Below are 16,878 nucleotides of genomic sequence, written 5' to 3'. Positions count from 1 at the left end.
TTGAAAATGCTACCAGTGCTATTTTAGGGATTTCTTTTAGAACACGAAAAATGACAGGTTTTATCACGTAGCACTGGTTAACAAAACTGGTCTCCACAGCTGTGTTAGTCAGTAGTTGCCAGAACAATTTGTTTGCAGTGCACTGTGCAGGATTTTTTATTCTCAGCAAGTTCTTGCACTTCTGCCCAGTAGTTACTTTGCAGCCAGTGACATGGTTTGTATAGTGAGTGCCCTGCATTTAAAAAATTCCCACCTTACATTTATCATCCGTACATTGCAAAAACTGCCACCAAAATGAACTGGTTGCTTACTCTCAGGCATTTTCTTCCTCTGGAATAGAATTCTAACAAATATCCTTAATTTTAGCCTTATCAAGGGGCCGTCATTGCAGTGGCACACGGACCAAGGCCAAGTTACAACACAAACACTAACGCAGATGATTAACAGGACTATTTCAAGTTTAAACAGGTTCAGATTACAAAAGCATTTAGTAACTTGGTTTAGCACACTCAGATATACACATAGCTAATGAAAGCATAAGTGATACTACCATACAAGATTTCAATTATACTATGACTCACAGTGAAACAATTTAGGCTTTAACTGCTGATATTTACCCGAAGAATCTGCAGCAAATCAGAATTAACATAGCTGAAAAGTTACACCAAAGCCAGGTCTGTCATTAGTGAGGGAGTACATCACAAGAACATGAAGAGATGACACAAAACAAAAATTCTGTCAGGAAGCAAGAAGAGCAGCATGCAGAAGTGAAAAGGAATTTAAAAATCTAAGTAGTCTGTAGCTTCTCTTCCTCTTAATTAACAACCAATAGTATCTCCCAGTGTAGTGTGTATGTTGACTACTGTTTTGTTTTGCTACCACTGAGGATGGCAAACTTTTCCAGGCTTATTTCTATATTTTATTTGTACAGAAATAAAAAGAAACTAAAAAAAATTCAAACCACAAACAAAAACATGCACATTTCATATGCTCTTAGTTAACACCATACTATTGCTGTGTATTTTTTATTACTATCCACAATGAGAAGCAAGCTTTCCTTAAGATTAGGTACTTAGAGTAACTCATTCAAGATTCTTCTTTATTACTGTAAAGCATTTGGGGATTTTGAATTTCTTTGTATTCAATATTCACTTCAAAAACGTTAATAAAGTATATATGCTTAATTAACAGCTTACAAGCCTCCTACCAGTTTGAATACCAGAAAGTGGTAAATGGAAATTATTGGGAAAAGAGCTGAGGCTGCTCAGCTTGGAGAAGAGAAGGTTGCATGGAGACCTCACAGCAACCTTCCAGTTTCTGAATGGGACATACAGAGAAGAGGGACTCTCCATCAGGAACTAGAGTGATAGGACAAGGAGTAATGGGTGCAAACAGAAAGAGGGGAAACCTAAATTGGGTACTAGGATGAAATTTGTTACAGGAATGGTGGTTAGACACTGGAACAGGTTGCCCAGGGAGGTTGGGGATGCCCCAACACTGACATTGTTCAAGCCCAGCTTGGATAAGGCCTTGAGCAACCTGGTCTAGTGGGCAGTATCCCAGCCCATGGAGGAGGGCACTGAAACAAGAGTATCTTTAAGGTTATTTCCAACCCCTTAACTTTAAGACTCTCAACTTTCAACTTCAGTTACCTATTAACTGAAATGGGGCAGTCTCATGTACATTTGATATATAAGTATTTCTAAAATAGAAAAATAAAACCAAAGATGAAAATGATTGAGGTTTTCTATGAAGATACGTAAGCTACTTCCCAGTCACCGAAGAGAAAACAAAGGCATTCTTTTCTATTCCATACAAATCAGCCTAAGATTTAAGCCAGCAGTGGTGTGAGGGTGCTGGTATGTGACATACTAAGTGTGATTATGTCCCTTCCTGCCATTTTGCATGAGGTGAAATCTCAAACTAGCATGACCCAGCAAACAGCAAACTGCATACATGTATAAAAAGCTGACTTCTATTTCTTGCTTTGTAGTAACTAAATTTACAACACAGTTTTCAAACAAATTACTTCATTTATCTACATTACTGTTTTCCCATTCTACTGTCCTGGAGACATTTCACAAAGTGAAAAGGCCAGATGTCTTTTATACAAACACAAGAGAGCTTAAGAAGAGTACATAACTACATAAAAGTACAAGTTGATTACAATCTGAATGATGTCACAGAATTACAGAGTGGCTTGGGACAGAAGGGACCTTAAAGATCATCAAGTCTTAAGACTCAATTTTGTTTAATAACTTGCAGAATCACTGTAAAAAACCAACCAACAAACAAAAAACCCAAGTAATAAAACTCTGTTCCAAACGTATTTGATTGACCATTGCCCTCTTTCAAGAATTAGACTCAAAACTGCTCATTACATAAAAAAAGTATCAAGAATATTCTACTTACAAAACTGGTTTAGACAGTCAATGCAAGGAAAAACTTGGACTACCACGTTATTTTGTACTGGCACATACAAACAGGAAAGCTCAGTAATTACAGAAGAAAGTCCACTCGTATGTAACAAGTAAGCAGCTTTTCCCAACAAATGCAGTAAGATTTAGCAAAACCTAAACTTGTTGAAGTTTTTTTTTCATCTGATCTAGATTTCATATATGTAAATATAGAAACAAATTTTTGAAATAAACCACGCACCAGCTAAAATGCTGTGGACACTTGATGCTGTTTAAGCCAGATGGACACTGGGAGTAGGGAATAAGGCAGAGAAAGGGCTGACCAAAGCTTCTGAAAGCCACAGTAAAAAACAACATACAAATTTAACTGCTACCATTGTGGTTGCTGCAGAAGTCACTGTCATCAACACCACAGAGTTGGAAGACAATCAAAGATTGACAGAGTGCGTGGCAGAAGATGGAACCCCACAATGGCAATCAGATGGCAGTAATGGGAGAAAGAGGGTCAACACTACCTGCTTTCTTTAAGAAGTGTTGAGAGGTGGATGAAGAAGTGGCTGCAGAAGAGAGTGCCTGTGTGCATGTCAAAGTATCCATCCTCGCACAGCTGCTACAGAGGAACAGGCTTCAGATTACTTCGGCATCTATCAGCCATGCCAAAGAACAGTGCTGTTCAATGATTCATAAATTAAGAATATAAAAGTACCAGAAATATGATGGTATCTCACTCTGCTTGCAGATCTCCACTACTACTGATAACATCACGATATTATCATGTCAGGAATCTGACACCAGGAAAAAGGCGCGAGTATCAAGGATCAAAGAAACCATCCTAGCCATTTTGCACCATAAGGAAATACCCAGTTTATCCTCAGAATTTGGATAAATTTAGCTCTACCTGCTCTGAGTACCACCCTAATTACCACTGACATGGTTAGGAAGGAAATTTTCTCCTTTAAGCAAGATTGCCTTCTCAGAACCTAAGTAATCCAGTGTAAGGTTAATCCAGAAAACTCAGTCTGCCTCTACCTAGCAGGTACCCAGATGAGATGACACAGGCTGAGAGCTGATGAGAAGGAATCCTCTCCAAAGTAAGCAAGAAGTATCTACAGTTATAGTTGTATAGCAAGCAAGAAAGCATTGCCTTACAAGAAAATCCCACTGTCACAGTGAGCACCAGCTGGAACTAGCTGGTTATAAACAGGTCTGACTGCAAGAGTGTGCCATTCCAAACTCCAAAGTGTACATGGCCAGTGTAGAGGACTGGCTGGCTGATCTGTGACCTCATGGGAAGCTTCTGACAAAGTCAGATAATCATAAAGCTGCTCCCAGGGTCTTTCTGAAGCAAAAGTAGCAGAAGGAACACATTTGAAGACTTCTGTAATTGGCATTTTCCCCTAAAGTAAAAGACTGGAGTGTTGGTTTAAGGTTGTGGATATGAGATTATGAGATTTTTGGGGCAGGGGGGAAGGAAAGGAAATGTGAGAAAATGTTTAAACACAAGTAGGTTTACTGAGAGAGCCAGATGAGTGCATTTGAAATTATATACACGGATATTTATGAGCATCCATACACACAAGGATGTTCAAAGACCTGGAGACAAACGTGAAACACTAAAGGTAAGACAGACTAAAGGTCAGTGCCGAATTTCACTAGGTTTTTACAAACCACCAGTGTCAGTGTTGTTCAATACTTTTGCTTCAATATACAACTGTCTCACATTGGTGCAATGCTATCAACTATTGTGCTTCCACCTGACACCACTCAAGATGAATGAACACTACTTTGAGATGGCAGTGTCTTAAAATATGGCTAATCTCTCTAAAATCTGATGCACTGATTGCCTCAGGTCAAGTTTAATCTTAATGCAGGCGAGAAAGCAAAGACGACACAGAAGTATCGTAGAGCTGCAGTAAACCACAACCAACTTATTTTCAACAATAAGAATTAATAACTCCTTCAGAACTACTAACACTCAAGATACAAATACTCAGAATGTTAAGAGATTTTGTTGATTACTGCTCCACAAAACTCCACTAGAATTTTAAACATGCTAAAATCACTGTAAGGTCACAACAGGTCCTACACCTTACAGGCCAACTTTAGTCAAAAGCTGCATGCTACATACAAACAGGCAGAAATCACAAGGTGGCAAAAAACTAGATTTTTTACTGTACATACTGAAAAATGGTCTAGTAGAGAGACAATTTTTCTCTTCTTTGACCTTTTTTTTGCCTGTTAATTGGATAGAACACCTGAGATAGACTACAAACCCAGGTCACGTACTGAGAACTTCTTGGGACTGTGCTAATTTCATCACTTTGGGATAGTTAAGTCTTTGGGCACTGTAGATGGTTTTAGCGAATACATCAGCAGTGAGTGCATAAAATTACTGCATTGTTCCTTTTTTTTCTTTTTTTGGTAGTCTACATATCTATATCTGTCTGAAAACAGTTCAGTTTGCTATAGGCATAACAACGGAATATAGTTAAGGAAGATGAGGAGAAGGCTGAGGTACTTAACACTTACTTTGCCTCAGTTTTCACCAGCAAGACAGGTGGCCCTCAAGACAACTGGCCTCTGGAGCTGGTAGACAGGGAGAGGGAGCTGAATAGCCCTCCTGTATTCCAGGAGGAAATAGTTAGTGACTTACTGAGCCAGCTGGATCCTAACAAGTCTATGGGACCAGGCGGGACCCATCCCAGGGTGATGAAGGAGCTGGCAGAAGAGCTTGCCAAACCGCTCTCCATCATCTTCCAATAGTCCTGGCTCTCTGGGGAGGTCCCAGATAATTGGAGGTTGGCGAATCCCTCTGCAGAGGGATCTGGATAGACTTGAGAGATGGGCTGATTCCAATGGGATGAAGTTCAATAAGGCCAAGTGCCGGGTCCTGCACTTTGGCCACAACAACCCCCTGCAGTGCTACAGGCTGGGCACAGAGTGGCTGGAGAGCAGCCAGGCAGAAAGGGACCTTGGAGTACTAATAGACAGGAAGCTCAACATGAGCCAACAGTGTGCCCATGTGGCCAAGAAGGCCAGTGGGATCCTGTCCTGGATCAAAAATAGCGTGGCCAGCAGGACCAGGGAAGTGATCCTTCCCCTGTACTCTGCATTGGTGAGGCCACACCTTGAGTACTGTGTTCAGTTCTGGGCCCCTCAGTTCAGAAAGGATACTGGGGTGCTGGAGCGAGTCCAGAGAAGAGCAACAAGGCTGGTGAAGGGACTGGAGCACAAGCCCTATGGGGAGAGGCTGAGGGAGCTGGGGTTGTTTAGCCTGGAGAAGAGGAGGCTCAGAGGTGACCTCATCACTGTCTAGAACTACCTGAAGGGAAGTTCTAGCCAGGTGGGGGCTGGTCTCTTCTCCCAGGCACTCAGCAATAGGACAAGGGGGCACGGGCTTAAGCTCTGCCAGGGGAAATTCAAGTTGGATATCAGAAAAAAATTCTTTGCAGAGAGAGTAATCAGGCATTGGAATGGGCTGCCCAGAGAGGTGGTGGATTCAACATCCCTGGAGATTTTTAAACGCAGATTGGATGTGGCGCTGAGTGCCATGATCTAGTAAATGGACTAGAGTTGGACCAAGGGTTGGACTCTATGATCTTGGAGGTCTTTTCCAACCCAATCAATTCTATGATTCTATTGAAATAGTACTTGCTGTGCTATGACAACTACTAACACCTTCATGTAATACTCGATACAGTTTCGTATTGGTGGGGACTTTATCGAAGGTATTACAATACATCTCTTACACAAACAAAGAAGGGTCTTGTTACAGCATTTCACTGATTTCTAAAGAACTAAACAGTTGTTTGGCCTTTTTTTTTAAGACTTCAACAAAGTTGAAAAATTAGATCACAAAATGCAGTAATCTTAAATAATTTCACTTTTTGAGTTTCTTCGTTATACAGAAACAGTAAACATAACAGGCAAATCCATCAAAACCAATCAGCAGGATTGAGCAATGTTTTCATTTGAGAATATTGTCTTTCCATCACAATTTCCAATTATTTTCCTTCTCCACATACGAAAAAAAACTAGCCCAGTCTTTCAATAGCCAGAATACACACAGTGAGTGTTAAAGAACTGTTAAAACCTCCATTCTGTCTACTTTGAAAATCAGTAATACTCATGTTCAGTAAGACTACCATTTTAAGCAGAAACAACTTGTATGTTTCCTAATAAAACACCCAGCATTCTACAAGAACTACACAATGCTTAGATATGATCTGAATGCAGAAAATATTATTGAACTATACATGAAAGGTGAATACAAACGAGATTTCTCAATACAAAACAAGTGAGATTATGAAAATCATTTTAACACTGCAAAGCTCTCTAAAACACAACATGGTACAATTTGGTTTGTTTCCTGGTAGAGACAGTTTCCCGTTCAGGAGGGCACTGCATCACAGAGAGCATTGTCCTGATACTCTCTAAAACAACAACATGGCATAACTGTTTTTACTAAAATTGAAAACAACAACAATATGTTTAAAGGGCCCTTTTCCATTTCAAGCTGATGCATTGCTAAAAGTAGAGCACCTTCTGGGAGGGCAGCAGGAAAGAGATCTCTTCTTGTTTTACTCATTGGGGGAGAGTTTCTTTGCCTGTGGAACCCTTGCTCAACCACAGGCTACCCAACAGCCACTAATCTTCACTAAGAAGCAGGATGCTGGTTTTCCACTGGGGTTTGTGAGCAACACAATATACATGTGAAAGTGTAACACTGAATAAATTAAATTGTGTATCTTGCCTGTAAGAAAATACAGGTGTGTGCACTGACAAGACAACTCAACTGACAAAGAGAAAGCTCTGCTAAACACACCATGGGGTGCTTGAAAGTTCTAGGCACTGAAACCTTAGTTTATAGACACTGCTGTGGGCAACATACTTTGTTAGCCAAATAAATACTGTTGCCAGACAACTCATTCTTTCACTTTTCCACACTATAAAGGTGTTCTCAATACACAGTAGAACGAGATATTGAGCCATGCCCTGGAACATAATTCACCAAGGGGAAGCCTTAAAACATGAGGGAACTATGATCTAGTACAAGGTAGTGAGTTAATGTCGGAGTTGTCATATTCCTGAGTTCTAGTTAAAACAGAGTACAAATTATCAAATTAGCAATAAAACTAGTGAACAAATAAAACAAAAAAACCCTATCCTGAGGCCATTATTTCAGTCTGCCACCATTCTATAGAACTAGCACTGCAGTGCACAGAACATATTCCAAAATATTTCCCCAGGAGTTGGCCTGGCATTAGGAGTCATAGTCAAATGGATATTTCATTTCCAGTTCCATCACAAACCAGGTTTTCCAGTATCCTTAAACAGAATCACTAAGTGATTCAAATGCATTTTATACTCTTGGAATATATGACTAAATTTAGAAAGCTTAAAAATTACAAAGTTGACAATGTGTAATTTCTGCTGTTCACTGGAACAGGTGACATGAACACACAGGGACATACACAATTTCAACAGGAAAATCAAACTCTTATTAACACACTCTTCTATTTATATGATGAAATTTAAGACACATTAGAAGTATATATCAGAGTATAATTTACAGTTCCCAGTATTCCATTTGCACTTGAAACTAACACCCTGATCTTCTAGATGACAACCTTAGTCCTAGGAAGTTTTTTCCAGTTCTTTCAGGATTCAAACTCTAAAGGCACTTCCAAAATTAATGAGCAATCTTCAACAAAATTGTTCAAAACAGACTAGGGCAATAAAGAGCCCTGTTCTGCTCAGTGTGAAGAGAAATTAAGAAAGCAATATCTGGAGAGAGGGCAACTGCATAGGAGACAAGGATTAAGGTGGAATCAGAGGAATGGCTCCTTGGTAAGAATATCTATGCTAAAATTTATCTGAAGAGCAGCTGAGCAAAGGGTCTGACTTACAGGTGAGCATCCAAGGGAAGAAACAAGATCTAGAAAATGTGATGAAATACAACATACAATAACAAGCTGATAAACTTGAGGCTGGTGCCTCTAACAGAAGTGGATGACGATAATAATGAAGCATTACACAAGATGGTTTTACCAAGTTACACATACCTAACATAAGAAAACATAAAACTACCTAGAAGCAAAAGAAGCCAGTGTCAAAATAAACCAAAACAAACAAAAAACAAAAAAAGTCAATAAACTTCATGTCAAAGCAGATTCTGTTAGTCTTACTAGAGAACCAAACCAGACAGTAATGAAAGGCAGAATTTCAGTTTGATGATTTAGGGCAACCAATCATATAGAAAATTGACTCCCTCCACTGCAAAATGTTACATTACAACCTTGCACATTTTATTTACACAGAAGCTCAAAAGGCAATACAGTCCAGGCAGTTCACTTCACTGCTACTGCAAGGTCTGAACCACTACAGAGTTTTCTCTCTGTTGACTTCAGTTTTCATCTTACATTATCAAGCTTCCAGACAGGGGCAGCTACAGAAAAGCAGTAAGTTATTTTTATTGACAATTAAATACCTGAGAGGAAGGGAAATCTCTGCAAAAAGTGTAAGAAGAATTACAAGCCAAGTATGCACCCAGAGCAACTCTACCTAATATCTAGTTTGGTTTTACCAATCTAACAACCCTAAGACCAGAAATTAACATACTGCAGCACTTTCACAAGATGAAATGAACATTACTCAATATAGATTTCATATGTAAATATTTTTACTAGCCAAAAATCTTGAAAAATCAAGAATTACCTAAGTAATGCTTTACTGAAATACATTTCAGAAGAGGTTTCCATTACTGTGAAGCCCATTTTGAAAGACTGAGCAAACAGTCCATTATTTATCTGGAATATCTGATAAATTAGACTTCTCTTAGTTTATCATAACATTTAGTTTATTACTTCACAGTGTGATTTTCAATTCCACTTTCACCAGAACCACTGGTCAAAACAAGAAGTTATTCTTTATGCACACACTCAATTTTGCACAGCTACAATCTAGTTCCCTTTATTTATAACAAAGCAACTGCTCAGATATTAACCCAAAGATAAACTCAGAGTGGTTTCTTATGATCTACATCCTTACTACAAAACCAAGTTCATTTCAACTTTTAACACCTTCCAGTGAAGTTTTATTTTTTGTTGCCCTTTTAGATGACAAAAACATGTAGAGACAAGAGCAAAATTTCGTGACTATAAAGGTAGGTTTTCCCCAAAAATCATGTAAGTATGTTCCATTTATGGCGTATAAATTTCTTTGAAAGAGAAGTAGTTTTGACAGACAAAAATACACTTGCACAAACAAAGCAAATCTCTACCATGTCCAGAGGATCAAGGGGTTTTTTAACTGAAAGGCAATGCTTGTCAATGGCATTTTAGTCACGGAACAGACTCACATCCAGAGGAAATTCTTAAAGCCAGTATGTCTGAATTGTATGGACCTAATTAGCCACTATCTTAAGAAATAACTTACATAAGGAGTATTAAAAGCACAGCATAAAGCATCACAAAAATAATTCTAGGAAGAAGTTACTTTGTCTGTAGACTGTGATCAATATCTTAATTCAAACTTATACTTAGTACCCTCCAGAGAGCAGTAAGATTTGATTTGTAAAGACCAACTACTCACTCATACTCAGTTAAAGGAAAAGTGGTCTCCAAATAGTCCTTTTCATGCAAATGAGCAGACCTGACTCCCTTACTTCTTTTCTCTAACCATTTCAATGCAGAACTAGAGTTCAACAGACTCAGTAAACCGCAATTTGTAATCCCAAATCTCTAACTAGCACTTCATTGTTTTTATCTCCTCTTGAACTGTGTCTGTTTAGTGGTAACAATTATTTAAAAATATTCTGCTAACTAAAAACCACAGGCACTAGTCCTCAGGATTCCAACCATCTTTCCAGCTTGACTAAACATTAGTTTAAACATTTGTTCACAGAGAATTTATTTTCCATGTTATAGGTTTAGCATACTTAACAGGGCAGTATTTTCAGATATATTATCAGGCTTCTTGAGGTCTACACTGCGTGAAGAATTGCACTTGCTAAAACTACCAAGAGCTGTAGAATCCAGAAGTGGAGAAAGCACAAGCATTTCTACCATTAAGATCATGTTTCTTTACCTCCAGAATTGCACTTCCACTAACTACTATCACCCGTAACACAACAGATTCCCCATCTTAAAACACAAGTCTTCTTAAAAGAAGTCTCAGAGTCACATTTTTAAATGCTTGTGGGTGAGCAACCACACAGGTAAGAATCTGCAAGAGGGTCAAAACCTAAAAATTCTCATTTCTTATTGCTTTAACTAGATTTAAATAACAAGCTTCCATAGCTACCATGAAAAGACTAAGCTTATGTTGTATCAGTCTTCCCTGTAACACTTAATAAACCAAAACCAGATCTCCACTCCAAAAGACAAAAATTGCATCACCCCAAAAATATCCTGTCATCCAGTGTACTGTGCAACAGTTTCTGTGAACAGATTGTTTATTTATATTCAAAGCCAAAAAAAACCATTCAAAACAACCTGACTAGACCAAACATATGTAACACCACAACACAAAGGAGGGTCAATATAACAAAAAACCCCTAACAACAACAACAAAAACCCTGACACATCAAATAAAAAAAACCCACCCTCATTCGGAAGGGTTATGTCTAATACCTTGTTGCTGAGATTACACAACTTTTTAAGAATAAAAACAAAATCAAATAGCCATAAAGACCTTCCAAATTGCTCCCCCCACCTCCTTTTTTTTTTAATAACGGCCATTTAAAAGTTAAGCTCCATCAGGAGTTATTATTAATACAAAGCAGGTTATTTCTCTAAACTTTTTGTTTAGACCTTTCTACTTTTGTTAATACCCAGGTATATTAGATCAGTTTAGAACAGCATTCTCCATCAGGCAACAAAACCACAATAGATCAATGTTTCTGACAACAATCCCCCAGCCCTTGGGCAATTGTTATAAAACAATCCCACTTGTTCTAAAAAGTGTCTGTCTCAAAAAAATTAAATGCAATTCACATTCCTAATCCAAAACCCACGTTTAGAAAAAACATGGCACTTCTCTTCCTCTCACATACAGTCATCACAGCACACATTAAAAATACAAAACTTTATTTTGCCATCAAGACCAACAATAACTACAACTAGTTCAGGTATGGCATGTTAAACCAACAAGCTTTAAATGCTTTCAGGGGAATTTCAGGGAAAGACTACAGTATTCTATCCAACAGAGATAAATGTACTAGTTACAGTACCTTTTCACTCCCTGCTCTCCCCCAAAACATCCATATGCAGTTATTTTATATAACCAGTCACTTAGTTCAAGTAAGCACTTTTATTAAAGAGGAGAATAAAAAAAAAGTTAAACTGTATAAATGCAAATCATTTCTTATCTACAAGTTTCTGAACAACTCTGTGCATTTGTTACAAAATTATTAATTCAAACTTACTCCTTTTTTAAAACTTTGGGTGCTATAATCACCCAAGACTTAAATCAAGATCAAAACATCAATTCATCTCCTACAGGAAAAGTTCTAAGTCTTTTTACTGCATTTCTATTCTTGGCCAACAAAAAAATAAAAAAGGGGAGAGGAGGAAACCCAAGAGGAAAAAGCAAGCCAAATATTAGAAGCATCCAAAAACTCAGTAATACTTGGAACAAGGGCAAGGGGAAACATTTAAATAAAGGGGTTAACATACTGCTTCATTTTGAATATGACTGTTAATTTATCTACAAACAAAAACATGATTCACCCCACACTGCGCCAAAAACTGCTGTGTACTTTTCAAACTTGTCAAAATAAGTGGCTGCCTCACCAGTTATAGCAGACACAGTGAAGCTTAATCAAGTTTAAATCATGACCAGTATTACAGACCCCTTAGGCAAATGTCTGTACCTAGCAGCACTCCTAACAATTCTAGAGTTTAAACTGCTACCAGAACTTTAAAAATTGGAGTTTTGGTTTTGTTAATTTATAAGCTTCTCAAGCCATATAGCTTCTCTCAGCTACTTTATAAATAAAAATTAAAAAAAAACCAAACAACAAAAAACCTTTAGAATGAAAATAATGTAAATTAACAGATTTCTCAGAACAGCAACAGCTGTCAGAGTAAGGAAACACTTAGAATTACCACTTTGGTCTCAAGCATGAGTCGACAAATGGCTTCAGTGAAAGCATAAAGACATGAAACTCTAATTCCCAAGAAGTCTTCAGTCTTCCTCATGCAGAATACAGAAGAACACTCAATTCTGAGTGTGCAAAAAAGTTTTAATTCTCATTTTGCTGGGGAAAAGCAGCACTGAATGACTTGGCTGTTAATGTCACGAAAGAGTTAAGAAAGAGTTAGTAACAGAACTCAACAAAATGTACTATCCAAGACTTTTGCTTTTCAATGTCTTATAGGCAACATACCTTAAGAAATAATTTGTTTCTAACTCTCAAAAGAGGCAAGTAGACAACTAGATCTTTAATTCCTCAGGACTAGTCTACTCAATAAATATGAATTCAAACAGATGCATTTCATGTACCATTCCCCTGAAAAAAAACCCCACACTTTCCTTTCAAAACAGTACTGCACCTTCAAAACAAAGTCACATTTTACACTCTGCAGTGAAGTGATGAGGACACAACAGAGATGGAGCAATTGTGTCTCACCAAAGAATCAGAGCTTTCAAACTAATACCGAGGTACATCAGCTGGCCACATGCAAGCACCTCTCACTGTCACTGCCTAAGCAGTCAGAACTTGTCAATTTCCATTAGATTTCACTTTTCCTTTTCTTTACAGAAAACAAAACTGCTCCAAACCCTACTATTAGGAAAGTGACCACCAAATCCTATTCACTCTATATAAGAAACTTACAAGACAAGTCCCTTAAACCAGATTGTTTTCACTGAAGAAATGCCTGGAGAATCACCACAAGGCATTCAGTCTACCGACACACACAGCCAGCAGCTCCTGGATGTGTCTGCAGTACATGGGTACATGCCAGATGCAAAGCTAACCCAGCAGGCCAACAACCATGTCTGGATAGTCTAAAATGATCCACTCTGACCCAGCCCAGGCACACACAACCAAAAATCATATCCAGGTTACAGCATCTTCACAGATGTCATGCTTGCTGCAGTCCCTACAACAAGCAAGATGTGCCTTATGGTCAAGCTGAGCCTGGAAAAACAGGGAAAACAACAGAGGATTGTCAGTTCTCAGTCTAGTAAAAGGGCTTTCATTTAAGGTGATAAATAGTACACATGCCAAATTTGGGTCAGCTCAGGGAAAGAGTGAAAATAAATGGAAACATTTTTAAGTGTAATTACCTGAAAATAAAATATACTTTATCTATAAAACTATTACCTGCTGCCAGTTTGATGTAAATGCACCTGCAGTCTTATCAAACACTTTTAGAACTAGCAAGCTAAAAAGCTTTTGCATTCAAGGAGATATGGATGCACCTGATTTTTTACTATCAAATAGTTCAACTCAAATGTCATCACTGACAGTGACAAGTATGCTTCTATATAGGTTGATACTTTAACTGTAGAAGTGTAGAGCAAATACAAGTAAAATTATTTTTTCATAATAACAGTAATGAAGCTGGTAACTTTTGTGCAAAGTCTAGTTAACTATGACAATCATGCACGGCTGACCTAAAAAATTTGTAAGATTTATTAAACTACTTACTAACAAAACTACAGAAGCACAGTCTGCCATAAACACGAAGAAAACCAGACCAGAATTAGAACGTACTGGGAATTGACAAATGCATTAATGAGACAAAAAGCTCAGCCATAGTCAGTCAGTGCAGTCAACCTGCAGTTCCAGACAGACTGTGCTGTGTTCTCAAACACGATCATAAAAGCTCCTTCACACCAGTTTCAGCTCACTTTCTTGAACGAGCAACTGTCAGCCAACAGTGATACTGTTAAAACCTAGGCAATGTAAGCAAGGAACCCTAATTATGATAAGTATTGCAAGATGTAGGAAATAATCACAGAAAAGCCTCATTTTGGTGTTCCAATTAACAGTCTGCAGAGAGCAGAACTGAAAACACACAAAACAATTCTTTTCAAACTATCAGAATCGATATGCTTAAAATTGCTTTCAAGACTTTTTCCTGGCTTTGCTAACAGTCAGCACCTGCGCATAGAACCAGGAGCAAGCTACAAGCCAACGTGATTTCTCAGAGGCTTCTGTTAATAAACAACCAGGACCAGGGCCAGGCCAAGAGCAAGTGTGAATTTCCTCCTTTTCCCCGGGAACACGCACATGACCAGCCTCCACCCTCCGAGCAGGGAGTCAGCTGTCACACACAAACAGGGCTGTAACTTGCCTTCCCAGCCCTCCCCCCCGACCCCCGCCCCCCCCGCCGCTTTCAAACCACACGCACAGCACGAACCAGCCAAAGGGAACATGACAAGGGGCAGCGGGAGGGTGTGGTTTGACTATTACATTTTTTTAAAAAAAAGCAAAACCCAGCCTCTCAGCCATCAGAAACACCCATTTCATTAGGAAGAAATTACCCGCTGTGTTTTTCCAGTACAGCATGTGAACTCAGGACTACGAACCTGCTCCTGATATTTGCTTTGGGCGGCGGGCTGGCAGCCTGCAGGCTCCGAGAGCCGAAGCGCTCCGTCCGTCACGCCCTGGGAAAGCCACCCCGGGGATTGCACCAGCGGCCCGGAGAGCCGCCGTAATACAGCAGGTTGCTTTGTAAAGAAGCGCCTTCTGCACAAAGCTGAACGTTTACAGAAACAAACAAGCCAGGAACCAAAAAACCCACCCAGCACCGGGATTCTCAGTGCTCCCCCTCCACCACTCGCCTGTCGGCTCTGTTAAAGTCATAGACAGAGACAAAAAGAAGCCCACGGAAGGTACCCGGGTTTCGGGCTGGGCAGAGGGGCTGCTCCTGTGTTTTCGCCCTTGCCCGCCCCCTTTCGCCACCTCCAGCTCCCAGCGGGTTTCTCGCCTGCCCCGGAGCCGCCTGTCCCGCAGGGTCGGGCCAGCATGTGCTTGCGGGCAGAGAGGGTGGGAGGAGGGGAGGGCTCCGGCCCTGCGCTCCATGCCTCTCCCCATCTTCTGCAACCTGCCTTCAGCCGGGCACGGCGCGGGGCCCCGACCCTCGGTCCCCGCCGAGCGGAGCGGAGCGGGGGCAGCGGAGCGTGGGGGGCGGCGCAGGGATTCGGTCTGCCCGCGGGGCGCGGCCTGGCCCGGGCGCGCTGTCTCACCGGGCCGGCTGGGCCGGGATGGGGGGGACCCGGCGGGGTCGCTCACCTCGGTGGGGTCGCTGATCTCGAACAGGTCCAGCCGGTTCGCGTTCCAGTGGTTGATGATGTCGGCGAGTTTGCGCCGCTCCTCCTCCCGGCTGCCGCCGCTGCCGCCCGACATCCTCGCTGAGCCCGCCGCCACCGGGGAGCCGCGCCGGGGCCGGGCCCTCTCCGCCGAGCCCCGGACGGAGCGGCGGGTCCCTCAGTGCCGGCCGGGCAGGGCAGGGGAGGGGAGGGGCCGGCTCTCCTCGCGGCTGCAGCCGGCACGGGCGCCGCGGAAACGCCCCGGGATCGGCGCCGCCGACAGCGCTCGGCCCCGGCGGACAGCAGGGAAGGAGAGAAAGAGAAGGGGGAAGGGCGGGCAGGGGGCGGGGAGGAGGAGGAAGGATGCCCCGAGTCTGCAGCGGCCGCTGTATCTCCCGGCTCAGCAGCGCCTGTGGCCGCTCCTCTGCCCTGAGCCGAGCAAAGCCGCCGCTGCCGCTGCCGCCGCCGCCTTTCTCCGCCCCGGTATCGCCCTCCCCTCCCCTCGCTCGCTCACACACCGGCCGTGCGCGCCCCCGCCCGGCCGCGCGCACTCCTCCCCCTCCTCCTCGCGGGGCGTGTGCGCGCCTGCGCGCGCTCCCGCCGGCCGTCACCTCCCGCGCGCCTTCGGAGGGCACCCCCGTGTCCCGCCCGCCCATCCCGGTCTCGCCGCATGGAGAGGCGGTCGCGGCCCGGGGGTGGCCGGGCCGGGCCGGGCCGGGCGGGGCGGGGCGGAGCGCGGCCAGGTGCGGTGCGAACCCCGCACGGCGGCGGGTGACACGTGGCAGCGTTGGCGCGGCGGGGGAGCGCGGCCCAGCGGGATGCGGGACGCCGGCAGGAGGCCCCTCGGGAGCGGCGACAGCCCCGGCTGCCTGAGCGCGGGGCCCGCGATCGGGCGCCGGCACCAACAAAGGGCCGCGGGAACAAAGCCCCTGCGGGCGGATCCCGGCGCGGCCCCGCCGTGGCCTGCCCGCGCTAAGGCGGGCGGGCGGGAATGTCGCCGCTTCCCAGCCCTCCCAGCCGTGGGCAGAGGTCACGGTGCGCCGCCCAGGGGGGGCTCCAGGCCGAGGCCGCCCGCTTGCCCCGCGGCTCCAGCCCGCCAGGGCGCTGCGAGTCCCCGGCGTGTCCCGGCACGGACACGGCACTCGCTCCGTCGCCGCCTTCGGTCGTGTCTGTGGAGTGCTTTGGAAGCGCCGCG

At 42.6% G+C, this 16,878-nt stretch overlaps 1 protein-coding gene across 22 annotated transcripts in view; it reads right to left on the bottom strand.

Moving 5' to 3' along the window:
• AFDN (afadin, adherens junction formation factor) overlaps positions 1-16,303 on the bottom strand; it is a 121,630-nt gene extending 105,327 nt beyond the window's left edge. For 7 of the 22 annotated variants that reach the window (XM_071549462.1, XM_071549452.1, XM_071549456.1 and 4 more), the window contains exon 1: positions 15,667-16,299. In XM_071549462.1, the coding sequence (XP_071405563.1) occupies positions 15,667-15,780 (114 nt within the window). In that variant the 5' untranslated portion in view covers positions 15,781-16,299. Of the gene's footprint in view, positions 1-15,666 lie in introns of all 22 variants that reach the window. The other 15 variants (XM_071549445.1, XM_071549447.1, XM_071549448.1 and 12 more) reach the window with 6 other exon arrangements.
• Between the last annotated feature and the right edge of the window lie 575 nt (positions 16,304-16,878).

The sequence above is a fragment of the Pithys albifrons genome, chromosome 2 (genome assembly GCF_047495875.1).
Source record: "Pithys albifrons albifrons isolate INPA30051 chromosome 2, PitAlb_v1, whole genome shotgun sequence".
Taxonomy (NCBI): domain Eukaryota; kingdom Metazoa; phylum Chordata; class Aves; order Passeriformes; family Thamnophilidae; genus Pithys; species Pithys albifrons.
Note: the sequence above shows the minus strand (reverse complement) of the source record. Positions and strands in the feature narration are given on the sequence as shown.